Source organism: Rhineura floridana, chromosome 5 (genome assembly GCF_030035675.1).
Source record: "Rhineura floridana isolate rRhiFlo1 chromosome 5, rRhiFlo1.hap2, whole genome shotgun sequence".
Taxonomy (NCBI): Eukaryota; Metazoa; Chordata; class Lepidosauria; order Squamata; family Rhineuridae; genus Rhineura; species Rhineura floridana.
In genome coordinates, this window is record NC_084484.1 from 139,962,069 (window position 1) to 139,981,272 (window position 19,204).

Sequence of the window (19,204 nt, forward strand, 5' to 3'; positions counted from 1 at the left end):
GGCGGGAACTAGAGAGAGGGCATTCTCAGTGGCGGCCCCCACCCTCTGGAACTCCCTCCCACAAGATCTACGGGACACCTCTTCCCTAAATGTATTTCGTAAAGCCTTAAAGACCTGGCTCTTTCAACAGGCCTTTGGGATTTCCGGGGAGGGTTAACTTCTATGACTGAAATGCCTCTTACCCTGCACTAGTATTGTTGTTGCTGCTGTATTGTTTATATATTGTATTAATGTATTTTATCGCATTGTGTTTTAACTGTTTACATGTACGTCGCCTAGAGTGGCCATCGGCCAGATAGGCGACACATAAATTAAATTGTATTATTATTGTTATTATTATTAGAAATTGGCACCAAAATGCTAAAGAATTTTCATGGGGATTTCTTTAAAAAAGAAATTGCAAATTGCTGCTGAAATGTGGAGAACTGGATTTAACATTAAAAAATGAGAAACTGAGAGATCCAAAATCAACAGATCTTTCCATCCCTAATTTAAGGTTGGTATGGACTGCCACCCAGGTGAACCTTCCTAAAGGAAACTGGCCGCAGACAAGGCATGCATGGGTATTCTGATTGTAATACTTATTTTACTTCATTCCTACCTCTGGTACTAAAGTTTCTGTTAAAGAAGTAATGTCCAGGAATGCATCTACTTTGTTAACTGAGGTATTACTGTATTTTTCGGGAAAATCTAGTGCATTCATAGGCTGCAGTGCAAAAGACTTCCTGGAAGCTGGAAGATCACTTGTAGACTGATCATTTATTTGCCTGGGGACCAAGATTCTCCTGTTTTATGTAGTGTGAGACTGGAGAATCAAAAGTATATCTTTATTAATTTATCTAATTTATAAATCTACATTACTGGAAAGAATGTAATAAAAAATGAGTTAGGAACACACAAAATTTGTAACCACACAGTAGTATGATCCTCAAATATTCCAACAAAGGTCAAGAATAAGTGCTTTGGGCTTAGGATTCTATGTTTAGCTGCACTGTAAAATAAACAAGTGAGATCTGCAACAAAATGTTGCAGAGTATAGTCATCCCATAACAGGAGTGTTCCCAGAGTATTTCAGCCAAACCCGCCAGCGAGCCAGCCATGGCCCTCTGGAGAATACTGTCAGTTCTGTAGAAGTCTCAAGCAGGTCAATTTATCCCCCTCCCCCTGCTTTCCAGGCCACACACACATCTTCTGCTTTTCTTTGCAAACTGTTACTCCACATTCTGTGACTGAACATGTTCAGTTTGCTCTGGGGTTTGTTTTGTTTTGAGGGTATGCATGCTCCCTTGGCTTTTCTTTTTTAATGTTTTGTTTTTCTGGCTGTGTACCTGAGCAGGCTGATGCTTCTTTCTTGTTTCCCATTGGCTACGTTTTGGCTCCAGACCTGTCAGTACTCAACTACCTGAGTTTGCTATTAGATGGAATAGTTAAATGGCAACTGTTGTACAGGGGCAAAAAGCAAAAATAAAATTTGGAAACGTAAAAACTTCATATTCACAATCTGTAGCCACTGATAGCATCGTGTGATTTAGATAGCCCTCCTTGAAGGCTATCTTCAAAGTACACTTAATGCATATGGTATGGGTTCTGTAGTTAATTTTTCATGCAAGATAGATCATGTAAGAACTGGCTGAAGTCTTACATGGTTTTAAAAGTTATAATACCTATTGTCCATCAGCATATTTTTAAATTTACAAGGCATACTCAGGATAATAGTTAAGGCCAGTTGTGACGTGTGGTGAGGCAGAGCTGCACTCCTGAGACTGATGTACCTGCTGCTTGCCAGAATGGGGCTAGGGTGGGGCAGGATAATGGTGAGGCTGGGGCCATGCAGGGGCACCAGTGGAACTTCCACCAGCAATCTGGTGCTCCTGCTGATGCACCCGGGTGGCCTCAAACTCTTTGCTGCCCTGGCCCGGTCCAGCCCTGTTCAGGTAAGCAGCAGCTCTGTCCCATCATACATTCTGCTTCTGGTTAAGGCATAACTAATCTGTGCCAAGTGATCCTGCAAAAGAGTACTAGAAGTGCTCCACAAGATCTGACCAAGGCTCTCTTTCTTCAGCACCACCCCCACCCCCGGCAACAATACCAGCAGGCACTAGGTACTGCACAAGAAATTGATTAAAGGTCCACTCATGGATAGCTTCATGTGCAATAGATTACTGTCTTTATTACAATGGCTGAGATCCACATGGTGTTCAGAACTAATGAACTGCCTTACTTATAGACTGTGGTTTACCAGTTATAAACCAATGGATTTCCCTTGCAGAACTTTTAAACCATACACCTGCCTAACAGTTAAATAATATGTGCAATAAACCCATTAAATTCTGAGATGCCACAGCAGCATTTTGTATATTTACTTCATTTTGTTATGGAAGAAGTGAGGCATGATGTTTAGGAGATATTTTCTATTGTGTGTCAGTCATATATATGGAAAATGAACTCTCCTGTAAAATATGGTTTGCCAAGGTTTATTTGCATAAGATATTCTGATGACGGGACAACATGGAAGAAATCCTCTTATGGGAACTCTTCTCTCATGCATCAAATGCAGCTGTTATTCTGGAATTGGAGTTCTGCTGAGTTCTCAATTGACTTGAACAATTACTTCTAATCTCCATACTAGCAGGTTCCACTGAGAAGGCTGGATGCTAAGCCATTCATCGGCCTTTAAGTTCTCGTTTACCTTGTCCAGCTAAATGATGATCAGTGGAAACTACCACAACAGTAACAAACAATGACTGAGCTATTGCTTATGGCTGTGAAGTACTTCAGATACAATTGAACAAAGTAAAGAATCCCTGATCTGTATGTATGCCACTGTATAGCCTTTGCTTCTTCCCCATCAGACACTTGGTCTAAGTGAGCCAAGAAATTAAGGAATCAACAGTATCATCGAAAACTGAGGTCCCAAAATACTGGATTCTTGAGGCATATAAACACCACAAAGTAAACTCAGTTTTAAACTGGTTCAACTGGCACAGCTTCCATAAAGAACTGCAATGACTTAATTTTATTAGAGATATTAGCCCCTTCACAGAACTATAACCTCCAGCATTTCTTGGCTGGGGATGTTATTACAGATTAGACATTATCATAGGAATCACTGGTCAGGTTGAGGTGGTGAGGTCTGGGACAGAGAGGAAAAGAATAAAGTAGTGAATGCCACATATCTTACAATCTAATACTCCTCTGATGCTCATTTCCATAACAGCACACAGTAGTCTTTCAAAATGGGAGTATTCCCAGCAACAAAACATTCTAGCTCTAGTTGTATGGTAGGTTTGTTATTCATTTCAAGAACTGGAAGTCTTTCACATTTGCTAGTATTATTTGCTTGAAATCCATTGCTACTTGCCATGAAGCCTGTGTAGAAGGATCATTGAAAAACATACTTGTGCAATATGAAATATGCATGTGTAGACGTAATGAAACATAATCTATATACACAGACATGCACTTTATTACCCCTACTTGAGTCTAATGAAATAATATTCCTATTAATATTTTCCTGTCAATCAACAAAAGATTTTTAGACAGGGATGAACTTGCATGTAATTTTATTTTGCGTATTACTTACATTGGTTTCCTCTCCTATTGTGTATCTCTAATTGAATAACTGAGATAACATCCATTCCAGAATTTATATCATTCACATAAGGAAACCCCACATTAAAAGCAAATATAGTACTAACTTTTACACTGACTAGCTACACAATTTCTCTAGAATGATATTAGAATAAGAAGAGCTTACCATATTTGAGAAGAAAGCCTCCTGGCTAATTTCCTTTTTTCTGCCCCTTCACAATGGACATATCCAGGTCAGTACATAAAAATGTCTCTTTACAGAGCTAAAATTATACTTGGGCTTTATCTTCTGAGCACCCAGAATACTAATTTCAATAGGCCATGCAGTTTTCTCTTTGTGGAAGCTTTGGAATACTTCCCCCAGGTTTAGATATAGCAGTGTTAGACCCAGAGACCTGAGACAGCATGCAAAGGAGAGCTGGGGGGAGGGGAGGGACCCTGGCATTGAATGAGACCTAACTCTAAATATAACCCAACCCACTTTCCATGCTTCTCTCTCCAAGTGCTGACCTTGTTAGATGGCTGACCTGTCTTCTTGTCATTCTTTGCAGAGGAGATAGGACATAATGCAAGCAGCAGACAGCTGCTTGCGGCAGGCAAGAGTAGGTATGGGCATTATCTATCACAACCGCATCCTAGTTAATTTCTGTCTGTGTGCATATTTTCAAACGGATATACTCAAGGGATTCCTGCTTCCAGCCTTTAGCCCCTTCTGTCCTTAAGCTTTATAAAGCCTGGAAGAAAGGGGAACCTTCCTAGCGGAGAAGTCCATAGCATTTCCCCTTTTAGGATGACCAGATCAGCTGTCTGCCTGCTCAGTCTAACCATCCAGGTGCTGTTAACTGTTGATGGGCAACTTCAAGGTCCCTGTGCTCCCTTCTCATGGTTCTTAAACTGGACTTAGGCTAGACAGCCCTTCAAACAGCTAATGTTTTCAAAATGGAGAGCTGTCCTCTATAAAGGACACTTGTTCTCCCTAACAGTAACTTATATGCATTAAGAGGCATTTAAAGTAGAGCCCTCAGAGAAGAAATAGGTAGCCACATGTTTTGCAGACTCTGGAAGATACATATGCTGTGTTGTATGTTTTGATTTACTATATCAGGTATTGGGATTGGTGGGTTTCTCCCTAACCTACGCTTGCAATTTTTCAAATGATTTTGAGGTTGATTTTGAAGATTTTTGAAGCTGAGTAAGAACATAATGTGCTTGTAGATCTGAGGGACTGCTTTCTCTTGTCTGAACGTGCCCACCTGTTGAGATCGTTGTCAAAAGCCATCTTGTGTATCCTAATGTGCCCAGAAATATATCTAGTTGGGACCAAGAAACAGACTTTTTTAGTAGGTATTTTCAAGCTTTGGAATTCATCTCACCCCCTCTCTAAAGGCCTCCTGCAAGATGGTCAAAATGTATTATGGCTGCTTTCTTGTATTTGTAGCTGTGACATTTTAAAAATTGTTCAGTTACTATACAGCATTGGTCTTGTTGAGGAAAAGTAGGATATAAATGTTTTAAATAAATATTAAGGGTAAGCATCTTAGGGTCTATTTAAAGCAGACAAAAGACATAGAAAGCTATGCTGATCCCTTAGGGGGGGAAATGCAAAAACAGAAGGTAATGCCTTTATTAGGACAACCATACTCTCATGGAATAGTGAATAAGCTTTTAAGTTCTCCAGAACTCTTCTGCAGGCTGGATATTAAACAAAATGGGAGTGAAAAAGCTGGCCATTGTATTGGAGCCACAAAGTCTTCCATTTGTATGAATCTTAAGATGGAATGCAGAAGGTATTAGTGACACCTAATTATTTTCTGCTCCTCTGTAATTTTGGCTGCTCCTACTCCTGAGTATCCCCCCACCCATTGTTTTTTAGTGTTCCTGGGAAATATTAAACTTAGGGTTGTCTGTATCAATTGTTTTATAATGTACCATGTGTGAATGAACGTTTGCTAGTTTTCACATCAACATCACTATTGTGATCACAGTTAAGAAATCTAGCTGCACTGCTCTAATGTTACTCATGCCAGTGCCAACGCTTGAGCCTTGATGAACACCAGACATACTTGGAACCCAGAATGCCACATGGCCACTGACTTTAGAACTTATCCTAAGGGCAATCTTAACGGTTCCTGGCCAGCCATAGATCACATCCTGTATCAAGATGAAATGATCTTCAGATGTTTGTAACATAATCTGGCACCAAGTTTTGAACTGGTACAAATCAGGCTGTCCACCCCCCTCTACCACCTTCTGTGCCTTTTCTGCTACGGTGTCCTTCCCTCTCCCAATCTTACATGAATGTGGTGGCAGTGGGAGAGTTTTGTAGGGATGCAGGAGGATTGCAACAACTAGACGAGAGGTGGGGAACCTGTGACATTCCAGTTGTTGCTGAACTAAAAAATCCCACCATCCCTGACCATTTTCCATGTTGGCTGGGGCCAATGGTAGTTGTAGTCCATCAACATTTGGGGTTGTGGTATTGTAGGTTCCCCACCACTGATCTAGAGATTCTGGAATTACAGTTTCCATGGTTCCTGCTAACCTTGGATGAAATGTAGTTCCCATGTTTATGCAAGTGCCTCGGACTTAAAAGACCCTCCACCTCAGATCCAAACTACCATATCCGGGTAAGTTTTGGAAAGAGGATGATGTGAGAGGATTGATTGATCTGTGCCTGATCCAGATGCTGGAGAGATCTAGGTCTGATCGTGAATAGATCTGGGGAAGTCTGAAACTCCTCCCGCTCCACTTTCACATGACTGCAAATAGTTCCTTGGAATTATTCATTAAAGGTAGGTACTTAGTAAATGTGCCAAAACACCATATGTATTACAAAAAAACGTGCTTGAAAAACCATGGGCAGCAATAGAGAGATCTGCAGATAAATGTTTCAGCCTTTATTTACCTTTGGTGTTACTGGCTCAACACATGTTGGAACACAGACCGATTAAGAAAAAAGGATTGTCAATTTGATTCATTTGGTATCTCCTAGCTTTGTGATTGTACAAATAGTATAACAAATGTAAAAGATGCAGCAAAGAAAAATATTGTAAGTTAGAATAAGACAGTCTTCCTTTTGGGTTTTACAGAAGTCTTGTACAACAGAGAATACATTCTTGTACATAGAGAAATCTGGATCTTAGTTTGTAAAATATACCTGGTAGATTGTGGATTAGACCACCTACACACATTGGGATCTTTGTGCATTGACTTTTATGCAAACATAAGTGACAATATGAGATCCTCAGTCACACTATGTAGGCAGCCTGGCATAATCCTGATTTCCCACTGTGTATATGGACTGACAGGTCTGCCCTTTAAAACCAGCTATGCTAATTGACAGCACTTCAAAGCTGTTTAGAATTAAATGGGAACTGCAACTGAATGTAGAAATAAATCTGAATGAAGGTGTAATGTAGCAGATGACATATAAATTGAGCTCATGGGTGGAGGGATGGGTTAAATATAGCTGACAATGGTAAGAAAAAGATATGGTACTTTGGTGAGAGAAGACAGAGATTGCAAAGCATTTTAAACAGTAATAAGAAATTAACATTTTAACAAACTTATGGCAGCAAAGTTCCCACTTGTCTCTATGAACTGATTCTTATATTAATGGTATACTGCTTCACATGTTTTGGGGATGTGCTTCTGAGTGACTTGTATGGTTTAATATAGTTCGCAATCAACTATGGTAAGCTGGAAAAGCACTTTTTATTTCAGTGCTATTAAAAAATTTTTTTAATGTAGAGGTTTTATGCCTGGGGGCATCTTGGCTTTGTGGTCTGAGATTTTAGTTGCTGCTGTGCCAGAGGAGAAAAAGGAGCAGAGTGAAGTCCCTTGTGGCAGTTTTGGCTACTTCTCTAAGGTTTTGGATGTAAATGCAGGAGCCGTGTGTGATTCCACCACTGTGGATGGAAGATCAGAGCAGATGGCTTTCACTCTAAATGACAGCCATCTGTATCATGAAGCAACCCTTCAAAGTATGAACTATTGGTTTGTTTCACAAATGTGCTACATATAAAGCATATACGTCATGGCCGTTGATCGCTGCAGGAACCAAAACAAATACATGTATGAGGAATTGAATCATTTCCCATCTGTTACACCCTTTAAAACACATTTTAATATCCCTGACTAAAAGTTAACTGATTTAGGAGTCCCCTTCTGCTGTTCTAATAGCCCAGTTTATTCATTTTATAATTATTTATGTCAAAATGTATATTCTGCCTTTTTTATTGCATCAGTACTGTTGATGCACTTGCCCTGCTCCCATTGATCTGTTACAGGTTTCAGAGCTCTAGTACACACGTTTTTTGCATTCATTTCAGCACAAAGCACCAAAGGATTTCATGTGTGGTCAGCTCCTTCTGTTCAAATTGATGGGGACTCCTGCAGATATAACCCTGTATACATTGGAGTACACCAAAAACTCTTGAGGCACATGGCTAGGGTGGCATAATCAGGTGTTATATGTCAAAAATCAGCCTTGTACTCATCCAGACAAGTCTTTCCTTGTAATGTCAGTACTTAAATTAGCCTGTCTGTATGGTCTCAGGCTCTGAAGGCACATAATGCATCAACTTTGCTGAAGCTAAGCAGGTCTGGGTCTGGCCACTGCCTGGATTGAGAGACCATCTGGGAACCCTTTTACACCACCATGAGTTCTACGGTAGAAAAAAGAAGGGATATAAACTGAATATCATCTATTTCAATAGGTGATCCACTAGCAGCCATTTCACCTTGCTCTAGCAGGAGAGATAGGCCAGGAAGGTCCCATTTCTCTCCTTCCCTGCCTGAACCCTGGAGCCACCCTGAGCTCCTTCTGGGAGGAAGGGCAGGGTATAAATTAATAAAGAAATAAAGAAATAAACTTCTCTAGTCCAGCTGGCTGTTATAAGAACTAATTATGTAACGGTAATTAGAATTGATGTCTGAGATTGTTTTCCTCCTCCTACCCTACTCCTTTTTCCTTTCTTTTTGCAGGGGTTGTTTTTTCTTTAGCCTATGTGCAGCATTTCGCAAATTTTAGGCGATACATGATAAATAACACACAATCTTCAAAAATGGGATTTAATCCTGATTTTTCTTCCAGAACAAGAATGGTAAAGATGCACTTGAACTGGTGCATGTTTGCCTGGAAGGCATTTAATATATTGCTAAGAGGCGTCTTCCTCTGATTTGACTAATTATGTCATCCAAACTGAAAGAGTTGGAGGGTACTGCATCTTGCAATCCAGTTCCAAAGCAAAGATGGGCAGTTAACAGGTGGTGCATTGTTTGCAAAGTTCTCTCATGGAAACCATTTGTCTACTTTTAGCGTTTTATAATGAGCAGTATACAAGCAGATACAGGAGAAGGGGCTATTTATGACTCTGCTTTGAATACACCTCCCTCTTCGTTTTCTGGATATGCCAAGTCAGGATTTATAACGAAATATTAAAGTTAGCTGTTAGATTTTCTTGGCAAGCTACAGACTGTACAAAGTCTCTAGGTTACAGTATGCAACTGGTATCTTGGGAAGCAGTTGACTCAGCATATAAATACCTGGATAAACCAATACAAATATAGTCCATTGCATAGTAAATGGTGTATATTGCATGTGAATTTTGAACCCCTGGATGATCTGCTGTACAGAATGTTAAATGATCAACTGGAATCTGATGAACTGGTATTTCTCCCATGTCAAAATTTTGCAGGATCTCCCCTCTACCTGTGCACTTCACTTCCCAACTGATAGAACCTCAGTCACCCAAGCGCACTGCTGAACGAAATAATTGCACCAAAGTTGTTTCATCAGAAGGCAGAACAGATTTTTGACAATTGGCTTTTGTCTTTAGATCTCTCGCAGGATTCCTCCTTGGACAAATATGTTGGCCCAAGTAAAGCAGAACAGCAGGGTACAAAACCTAAGCCGCCTCCTTCAAAGAAAAGAAAACAGGTTGGTTGGTTTTATCTCATTGTTACCAAACAGCGAGATCTGATGCATAATGCACAATGGACAGTTTTTGTGCTGTGTGCCAGGAGAATCCAAATACCTGGGTATCTGGGTGTTATATCACCCACATTTCTGGGCAGTATTCTGTTGCCAGCACTACTGTTCAGCATTTTATTTATCACCCATAGTGTAACTACAGTATGCAAACTAACTAGTTTTGCCTTCCTTTGAGAAGTGTGCATATACAGTTATGCAGGACACATTGGCCTAGGGCCATGCCAGCATGTTATCTCTGGGTTCAGATGACACACACATACTTTACTGAAGGAATACATGACGAGTTGTGGGACTCTGCAAGCTGGCTACCCACTCCACCACTATCGCACACAGGCAACCATACTCCTTCCACTTGCACATGAGAAAGGACTCTATATGTGTACCAACTGATTCGTCAAGGATCCCCTCTAAAGTGTAGGATCACTGCATGTGTATGTCAGTATGCACATAGAGCCCCCTACTCGTATATGCTGAATGTGAGGGTGGTACAGTATTGGTGCTGAGTGCAGTGGTAGCAGAGATATGGAATGAGCCCTTGTTGCTCTACAACACTCCTCCCTAATATTCCTTCTGTGTGTGCGCGCACATCCCTCCCTTAAAATGATTGATTTATGCAAAAATGGGAGTGTCTGAATAATCATGAGATTATTTGGTAAAGCTTTACACATGTTAACGTTAACATATTTTTATGTACATCACATTGAGCCACTATCACCATTAAGGTTTCACCTATATATACATGGTTTACTACAAAGTTATGATCTCTCTGCCAATTCCACTTAAAGACAGAACAAAAATTGTTTAAATATACTGAAGCATTTATGTAAACCAGAAGCTAATGAAAATGAGAAAAGAAAATGCGATGTGTAAGGTGAAACCCTTTTTTATTAGTTTGCTTTCCATCAGTGAAGTAGAATGAGGTTTTGAATCCCTTATAAAATGGAAATGGACTGCCTTCAAGTCAATCCAGACTTATGGCGAGCCTATGAATAGGGATTTCATGGTAAGCAGTGTTCAGAAGGGGTTTACCATTGCCTCCCTCTGAGGCTAGTCCTCCCCAGCTGGCTAGGGCCTGCTCAGCTTGCCACAGCTGCACAAGCCAGCCCCTTCCTTGTCCACAACTGCCAGCTGGGGGGGCAACTGGGCTCCTTGGGACTATGCAGCTTGCCCATGGCTGCACAGGTGACAGGGCACGTAACTCCTGAGCCACTCACTGTGGGAGAGATCTTTAGCTGGCCCTTGACACCCAGGAGACACGAGCGGGGATTTGAACTCACAGACTCTGGACACCCAGCCAGGTTCTCCTCGTCAGATATAAAACCAGACAAAAGTAAGTGAATTCAAGTACACTAAATTTAAGCCTGGTTTACCAGCCCAAATCATTGTTTTAACTTTGACAATATGTAAAAATAAACACAGTTAGTATTATATGTATCATTTCTCCAAAGTTTTCAAATTGCTTTGCATATCAGTAATTGTTACAGTGGCTCTATGTTAGATTGGTTTAATTCACATTTCCATTTTGATTTCAGTCTTTCTCTGAAGAGTGAGTTTGTAAGTTCAAAAATATGGATCTTGTTTTATTAGCAGAAGGTGATTAAGCTTTACTTTCTTTGTGTCATTCCTTCTCAGGAGCCAAACTGCTTATTATGGCCTCACAATCTAGATTTAGTTCATTATGATTGGCCCAATTATCTGAGCCCTGATTGGTCAATTTGCTTAGTTCTGGGCTGAATCATGTCTTTTGCCTATGCAACAATCCACAGTGGCTGCTGCTTAGACTTGATTTATTCACTTACTTATCTTATTATGCTCCTCTTCCATTCAACTAGAACTGTCAGCACACTGAAAAATTATAGAATAAGTATATTAAAAATATCAAATTTGAATACAAATCTAAAAACAGCAATAGACTAATGAGGGGAGATCTGCAGTGGCTAAGACTAAAAGCAGAGCCAGATTAAAAGGCCAGGATAAATAAAAAGTTCTTCAGTGTCGAAAGCACCAATTACTTGGCACCAGATTGTGTCTCTCTCCACAAGTAGGACTTGGTTTATTTAGCCTTGGTTTGTTTTATGATTCTTTTTCAGATTCTTTTTTTTTTCTGTGGTCCACTTTTGAAAGTATAATAAACAAGCACTACATAAATTAAATTGGAAAATGGGCATGGAATACTTTTCATTAGAGATCTTGAAAGTGTGTACTCCATGTCTCTTAACCCTAACTCTGTGTTATCGTTCTCATCCTTTTGAATAGGATGTCAGGTTTCATTAAATTTCCTGTTGCTCCAGTATTCACTTATACCAAGGGTAATGAATCTGCTACCCTCCAGCTGTTGTTCAACTCCCATCAGCCCTAGTCAGCATAGCCGATAGTCAGGGATGATGAGAACTGTAGTCTGGCAACATCTGAAGGGCTACAGGTTCCCTGATGGTGATTATATCAAATCAATACTGAGTTAAAAGCTCTTTTTCTTACCCTCTTCTGAGTTTGAAGCTGGTGCTTGAAGCTCTGCCACTTCTACACTGATTTTCAGCAATTTTAGCCCTGCCTTATAAGATCACCATGGAATGATATCATAGTGACAGCACAGGTCAGAGCTATTATGACAGAGCTCATATTACACATTATCTCACAGTCACTTCTAACAGAAGCTTTGCAGGCATGTCTGGTCTGCTGATAACCACTTGACATCCACAAGTAGACAGTAGTGTGACATCCACAAGTAGACAGTAGTGTAGTGGCAAATTCAGAAGTGTAAGGTCCCCTCTTGTTAGTTGCAGCCATGCCCCTCCCCCCTTTTTTGCTGCTGGGTTAAGAATAAGATCCTTGTTAATGCCTTCTCCCACAACAACAGACGCTGCTAGGAGCCAATAAACATGAAAGGGGAGATGTTAGGAATGCAGGAAAGGACAAGGAAGCATATTAGAAGACTCTTCTCAGTGGCTAACACACTCCCCTTTCATTCTGATTGGCTTGTAGGATGCTAGAGATATAGGGACCCTGCTCCCAAAAGTAAGGAGTCTAAGACCCCCCCCCCAGACGACTACACGCCTGCAAGAAAGACTGGTCCCGTGATGGTGTCCACTAGTCCAGGGGTTCCCAGACTTAGTCGATGGACCACAATTGGTCTGTGAACTTCATTCAGGTAGTCCACAACATGCTCCCATTAAATATCCATATTAATTTTTAATTGTATTTTTATTTCTTATATTGTATTTTATTGTATTACAGTTTGAATTCTCAGGAAAGCAAATTGTAATACAATAAAATACTGTAAGAAATAAAAGAAGCAACAAAATACAACTAAAAATCATACAGCATCTAGCACAATGCATTTCAATTGCTATAACAGGCAGAAATATCGTTAAGTGATCCGCCAATACCCTTAGCAATTTTCATATGGTCCATGGGGGGAAAAGTTTGGGAACCATTGTGCTAGTCCATGCAAGAGATTGACACAGGAATAAGCAGGTTCAGGAAATGTGGCACAATTATCAATTTTCATTTGTTGTGTCACACACACTCACACACTCACATTGTACTACTCTTGATCTATGGGGAAATGGCTGGACTATATTTTTCTTCTGATTACATAATTCTCTGCTTCAGAACTTTTTGCGTTTCTGTTAAAAACAAAATTCAGGGTCCCCCATCAGCTGTGTTGCTTGCTTCTTTTTTTTTTTTTTACAATAATTTTTATTCAAATTTTCATAAAACATACAAAACAAAATCATAAAACATTCAAAGACAAAAAACAAAACAAAACAAAAATGATTAAACAAAAAAATAAAATGTTGACTTCCCATTTGTCACAGATCAAATCAGTTATAGGTCTACAATATATAACAATCCTGTCTCTTAAATTATATTATAAAATCACTTTCCTCCAGTAGTTATCTTAATTAATCATCAAATCTCATAAACATTACTTTATTCTTTCCACAAAAAGTCAAAGAGAGGTTTCAATTCTTTAAGAAATATATCTATCAATTTTTCTCCAAATAAACATGTCGATTAATCCATCTCGTTAATAATAATAATAATCTTATTGTCATAACCATAGTCCAAATAAACATATCGATTAATCCATCTCATCAAAATCTGTTAGGTCCAATAATTTCAATAGCCATTATTCCATTATCCATATTAATTCCATCTTCCATCTTCAATAGTCCTGTTAAGTCCAGTAATTTCAGTGTCCAATCTTCCATTATCAGTATTCCATAATAATCTTGCTGTCATAGCCATAGTCATATAATAAGAGTCTGATGGGAATTTCCTCTATCCCAAATATTTTCTTGCCATCAATTCTGAATAAGTTGCTGAAATATTGTTGTAAAGTCATATCTCTGTTCTTCTTTTTTACAGAATGCACTGGCTCATCTCTTGAGAGTTTTCCCATTGTCACATGGCTGCAGTTAATTCCATAGATTTTCTCTATATCAAGCTCCATCACATCATTCCAGTCCAGAAGATTATCCAAGCCATTGATAACTTTATCTCTAATATCTTCATTAATTTCTTCAGAGATAACGTTAAATTCCAAACAGTAGATTTTATTTCTAATATCCGTAAACTCCAGATCTTTTTCCAATTCCACATTTGTTCCAATCTCCAGGGCTTGTATCTTCCCTTTATTTTTTCTTTTCTCATCTCTGATCTCATTCTCCTCTCTCACAGGATCCCCTATTTCTTTAAGCTCCTGCGTCATTTTGCTCAGTTCCATTTTCAGCTCCTTACTGCCCTGTCGCAGGGTTTGTTTCGTTATCTCAATCTCATCCATTATTTTCTGAAACATAATTACTTCCAGATTCTCAGCCACTTTCTTGATTGCCATTTTTAAAACCACGAAAACAAAACAAAACAAAAATAAAGAAGAACCACTTCTTATTTCAGCAACAATTGGGTTAATATTCCAGGCTTGATGACATCACAGTATAAACAGAGCAGCCTGCCTTGTCTCTCTATGTTCAAGAATACAAAACAAATTTAGTTCCCAGCATCAAAACAGTTAGTGGCGTCGTGAAGAAGCAGATTCGTCAAAATAAAATAGACCAAAAAGAGAATAGTCCCAGACAATATAATGTTCCTCGGAATAGAAATCCCTCTTCTGTTTATATCTTTAGAATGCACTTCCAGGACAGCTTTTTGCAATAGAAACAGAGATAAGCTGTTAATTTCGTGAATAACAGAGAAGAGTTATAGCTCACCCAGAAGTTCTTTAAAGCTGATTCATTTGACAAATCTCTTTTTGCTGCAACAATTTAAACCAAGTAAAAAAAATAATAGAAAGAAGGGTGCTTGCCTGTTAGTCCGTTTTCTCTTTGAAGAAAAGATAAACGTATCGCATTAATCAGATAGAGCTTGTTCGGAAGTCCGTCCGGCATTGCTGGCTGGACCTTTTCTCATAAATTAATGAAATCCAGTCCTCCCAACAAAAACAGGCTTTTGAGGTTGATCTCTACGTTTCTCCCTGCCCGGGAGAAATTTCATCAGTCAAAAAAAAAAATGTTCTGACTGATTTATATCTGAATAAGCTTCTTCTGCGGCGGGAGCCCGTCTCAAAAGCAGGCACAAGCGAAGTCACCCTTCCCGGAAGTCCTGTTGCTTGCTTCTTCTGCAAGCCAGGCACCAATGTCAGCATGTTCTCAGCTGCTGATTGTCTGATGCCCTGCCTGCCTGAGATTAAAGTTCAAAACAGTGAGCCTGATCCTTCTCCCTGTGTGTGAGAAAACGTCTGTAGCCACATGTTCCTTTTCCTGCTTGTTAAACACCCTTTCTGGATTTGAGCTTTATATACTTGAGGCTTTTTCAACTAGAATTTCCAGGAGTTTGCAGGGGGGTTACAGAGTCTTTGGCCAGCATAAGTAAGTCATAACCTTATTAAAATAGCCCCAGGGAAAATCATAACTGCAAGTGTATTTGGTTAGTAAAGAATTTTCACAGAGCCAATCACTCACCTGTTTTTATGCAGCAGTTTGATTTATTGTTACCTGAAGAGTCGTATATGCACAGACTCCATAGATCAGGGTTCACCTGCCTTTTTTGACCAGCAGGCACATTTTGCATTTTGAGAAAGTGCTGTGGGCATCAGTGACAAAATGGCTGCTATTGGGGGGGACGGGGGGACAGCATAGCACAAAATTAGAGAGAGTATAATTGCTGATTCCTACAAACACACACACACACACACACACACACACAAACAAGCTCATGCTTGGCATGGGAAGTTGCTTATGTCCTGCTGGTTCTGATTGTGGAGATCACACAATATTGATTACACACACACACATAAGAACATAAGAACATAAGAAGAGCCTGCTGGATCAGGCCAGTGGCCCATCTAGTCCAGCATCCTGTTCTCACAGTGGCCAACCAGGTGCCTGGGGGAAGCCCACAAGCAGGACCCGAGTGCAAGAACACTCTCCCCTCCTGAGGCTTCCAGCAACTGGTTTTCAGAAGCATGCTGCCTCTGACTAGGGTGGCAGAGCACAGCCATCACAGCTAGTAGCCATTGATAGCCCTGTCCTCCATGAATTTGTCTAATCTTCTTTTAAAGCCGTCCAAGCTGGTGGCCATTACTGCATCTTGTGGGAGCAAATTCCATAGTTTAACTATGCACTGAGTAAAGAAGTACTTCCTTTTGTCTGTCCTGAATCTTCCAACATTCAGCTTCTTTGAATGTCCACGAGTTCTAGTATTATGAGAGAGGGAGAAGAACTTTCCTCTATCCACTTTCTCAATGCCATGCATAATTTTATACACTTCTATCATGTCTCCTCTGACCCGCCTTTTCTCTAAACTAAAAAGCCCCAAATGCTGCAACCTTTCCTCGTAAGGGAGTCGCTCCATCCCCTTGATCATTCTGGTTGCCCTCTTCTGAACCTTTTCCAACTCTAGAATATCCTTTTTGAGATGAGGCGACCAGAACTGTACACAGTATTCCAAATGCGGCCGCACCATAGATTTATACAACGGCATTATGATATCGGCTGTTTTATTTTCAATACCTTTCCTAATTATCGCTAGCATGGAATTTGCCTTTTTCACAGCTGCCGCACACTGGGTCGACATTTTCATCGTGCTGTCCACTACAACCCCGAGGTCTCTCTCCTGGTCGGTCACCGCCAGTTCAGACCCCATGAGCGTATATGTGAAATGAAGATTTTTTGCTCCAATATGCATAATTTTACACTTGTTTATATTGAATTGCATTTGCCATTTTTCTGCCCATTCACTCAGTTTGGAGAGGTCTTTTTGGAGCTCTTCGCAATCCCTTTTTGTTTTAACAACCCTGAACAATTTAGTGTCATCAGCAAATTTGGCCACTTCACTGCTCACTCCTAATTCTAGGTCATTAATGAACAAGTTGAAAAGTACAGGTCCCAATACCGATCCTTGAGGGACTCCACTTTCTACAGCCCTCCATTGGGAGAACTGTCCGTTTATTCCTACTCTCTGCTTTCTGCTTCTTAAACAATTCCTTATCCACAAGAGGACCTCTCCTCTTATTCCATGACTGCTAAGGTTCCTCAGAAGCCTTTGGTGAGGTACCTTGTCAAACACTTTTTGAAAGTCTAAGTACACTATGTCCACTGGATCACCTCTATCTATATGCTTGTTGACACTCTCAAAGAATTCTAATAGGTTACTGAGACAGGACTTTCCCTTGCAGAAGCCATGCTGGCTCTGCTTCAGCAAGGCTTGTTCTTCTATGTGCTTAGTTAATCTAGCTTTAATCATACTTTCTACCAGTTTTCCAGGGACAGAAGTTAAGCTAACTGGCCTGTAATTTCCGGGATCCCCTCTGGATCCCTTTTTGAATATTGGTGTTACATTTGCCACTTTCCAGTCCTCAGGCACGGAGGAGGACCCGAGGGACAAGTTACATATTTTAGTTAGCAGATCAGCAATTTCACATTTGAGTTCTTTGAGAACTCTCGGGTGGATGCCATCCGGGCCCAGTGATTTGTCAGTTTTTATATTGTCCATTAAGCCTAGAACTTCCTCTCTCGTTACCACTATTTGTCTCAGTTCCTCAGAATCCCTTCCTGCAAATGTTAGTTCAGGTTCAGGGATCTGCCCTATATCTTCCACTGTGAAGACAGATGCAAAGAATTCATTTAGCTTCTCTGCAATCTCCTTATCGTTCTTTAGTACACCTTTGACTCCCTTATCATCCAAGGGTCCAATCGCCTCCCTAGATGGTCTCCTGCTTTGAATGTATTTATAGAATTTTTTGTTGTTGGTTTTTATGTTCTTAGCAATGTGCTCCTCAAATTCTTTTTTAGCATCCCTTATTGTCTTCTTGCATTTCTTTTGCCAGAGTTTGTGTTCTTTTTTATTTTCTTCATTCAGACAAGACTTCCATTTTCTGAAGGAAGACTTTTTGCCTCTAAGAGCTTCCTTGACTTTGCTCGTTAACCATGCTGGCATCTTCTTGGCCCTGGCGGTACCTTTTCTGATCTGCGGTATGCACTCCAGTTGAGCTTCTAATATAGTGTTTTTAAACAACTTCCAAGATTTTTGAGTGATGTGACCCTCTGGACTTTGTTTTTCAGCTTTCTTTTTACCAATCCCCTCATTTTTGTGAAGTTTCCTCTTTTGAAGTCAAATGTGACCGTGTTGGATTTTCTTGGCAATTGGCCAGTTACATGTACGTTTAATTTAATAGCACTGTGGTCACTGCTCCCAATCGGTTCAACAACACTTACATCTCGCACCAGGTCCCGGTCCCCACTGAGGATTAAGTCCAGGGTTGCCGTCCCTCTGGTCGGTTCCATGACCAACTGGTCTAGGGAATAGTCATTTAGAATATCTAGAAACTTTGCTTCTTTGTCATGACTGGAACACATATGCAGCCAGTCTATGTCCGGGTAGTTGAAGTCACCCATTACTACCACATTTCCTAGTTTGGATGCTTCCTCAATTTCATATCTCATCTCCAGGTCTCCCTGAGCATTTTGATCAGGGGGACGATAGATCGTTCCCTGTATTAAGTCCCTCCTGGGGCATGGTATCACCACCCACAACGATTCTGTGGAGGAGTCTGCCTCTTTTGGGGTTTCGAGCTTGCTGGATTCAATGCCTTCTTTCACGTATAGAGCGACTCCTCCACCAATACGTCCTTCCCTGTCCTTCCGATATCGTTTATATCCAGGGATAACCGTATCCCAGTGGTTTTCTCCATTCCACCAGGTCTCCGTTATGCTCACTATATCAATGCTCTCCTCTAAGACCAAGCACTCCAGTTCTCCCATCTTGGTCCGCAGGCTACTAGCATTAGCGTACAGGCACTTGTAAGCAGTGTCTCTCTTCAAGTGTCTTTGGCACTTGTGGTTAGGCCTGTGGTAATTTTGCTCTTCTGAATTTATATCCTGTGCCCTTGCTCTCACAATGCCTACTTCTAGGCCTACCCCTTTTAAAATTTCATCATTTCTTTGGTTTTTATCCCAGGGGGGAGGTTTATTCCGAACCGGACCTTTCTCAGCTCCTGTCGGGTTTCCCCCCTCAGTCAGTTTAAAAGCTGCTCTGCCACCTTTTTAATTTTAAGTGCCAGCAGTCTGGTTCCATTCTGGTTCAAGTGGAGCCCGTCCCTTTTGTACAGGCCCGGCT

General features: G+C 40.4%; 1 protein-coding gene across 3 annotated transcripts in view; it reads left to right on the top strand.

Annotated features, from left to right (window-relative positions):
• CMSS1 (cms1 ribosomal small subunit homolog) overlaps positions 1-19,204 on the top strand; it is a 359,816-nt gene that overhangs the window by 312,204 nt on the left and 28,408 nt on the right. For 2 of the 3 annotated variants that reach the window (XM_061628232.1, XM_061628234.1), the window contains one exon: positions 9,432-9,532. In XM_061628232.1, coding sequence (XP_061484216.1) covers positions 9,432-9,532 — 101 coding nt within the window. Of the gene's footprint in view, positions 1-4,096; positions 4,198-9,431; positions 9,533-19,204 lie in introns of those variants that run through there. The other variant, XM_061628235.1, reaches the window with a different exon arrangement.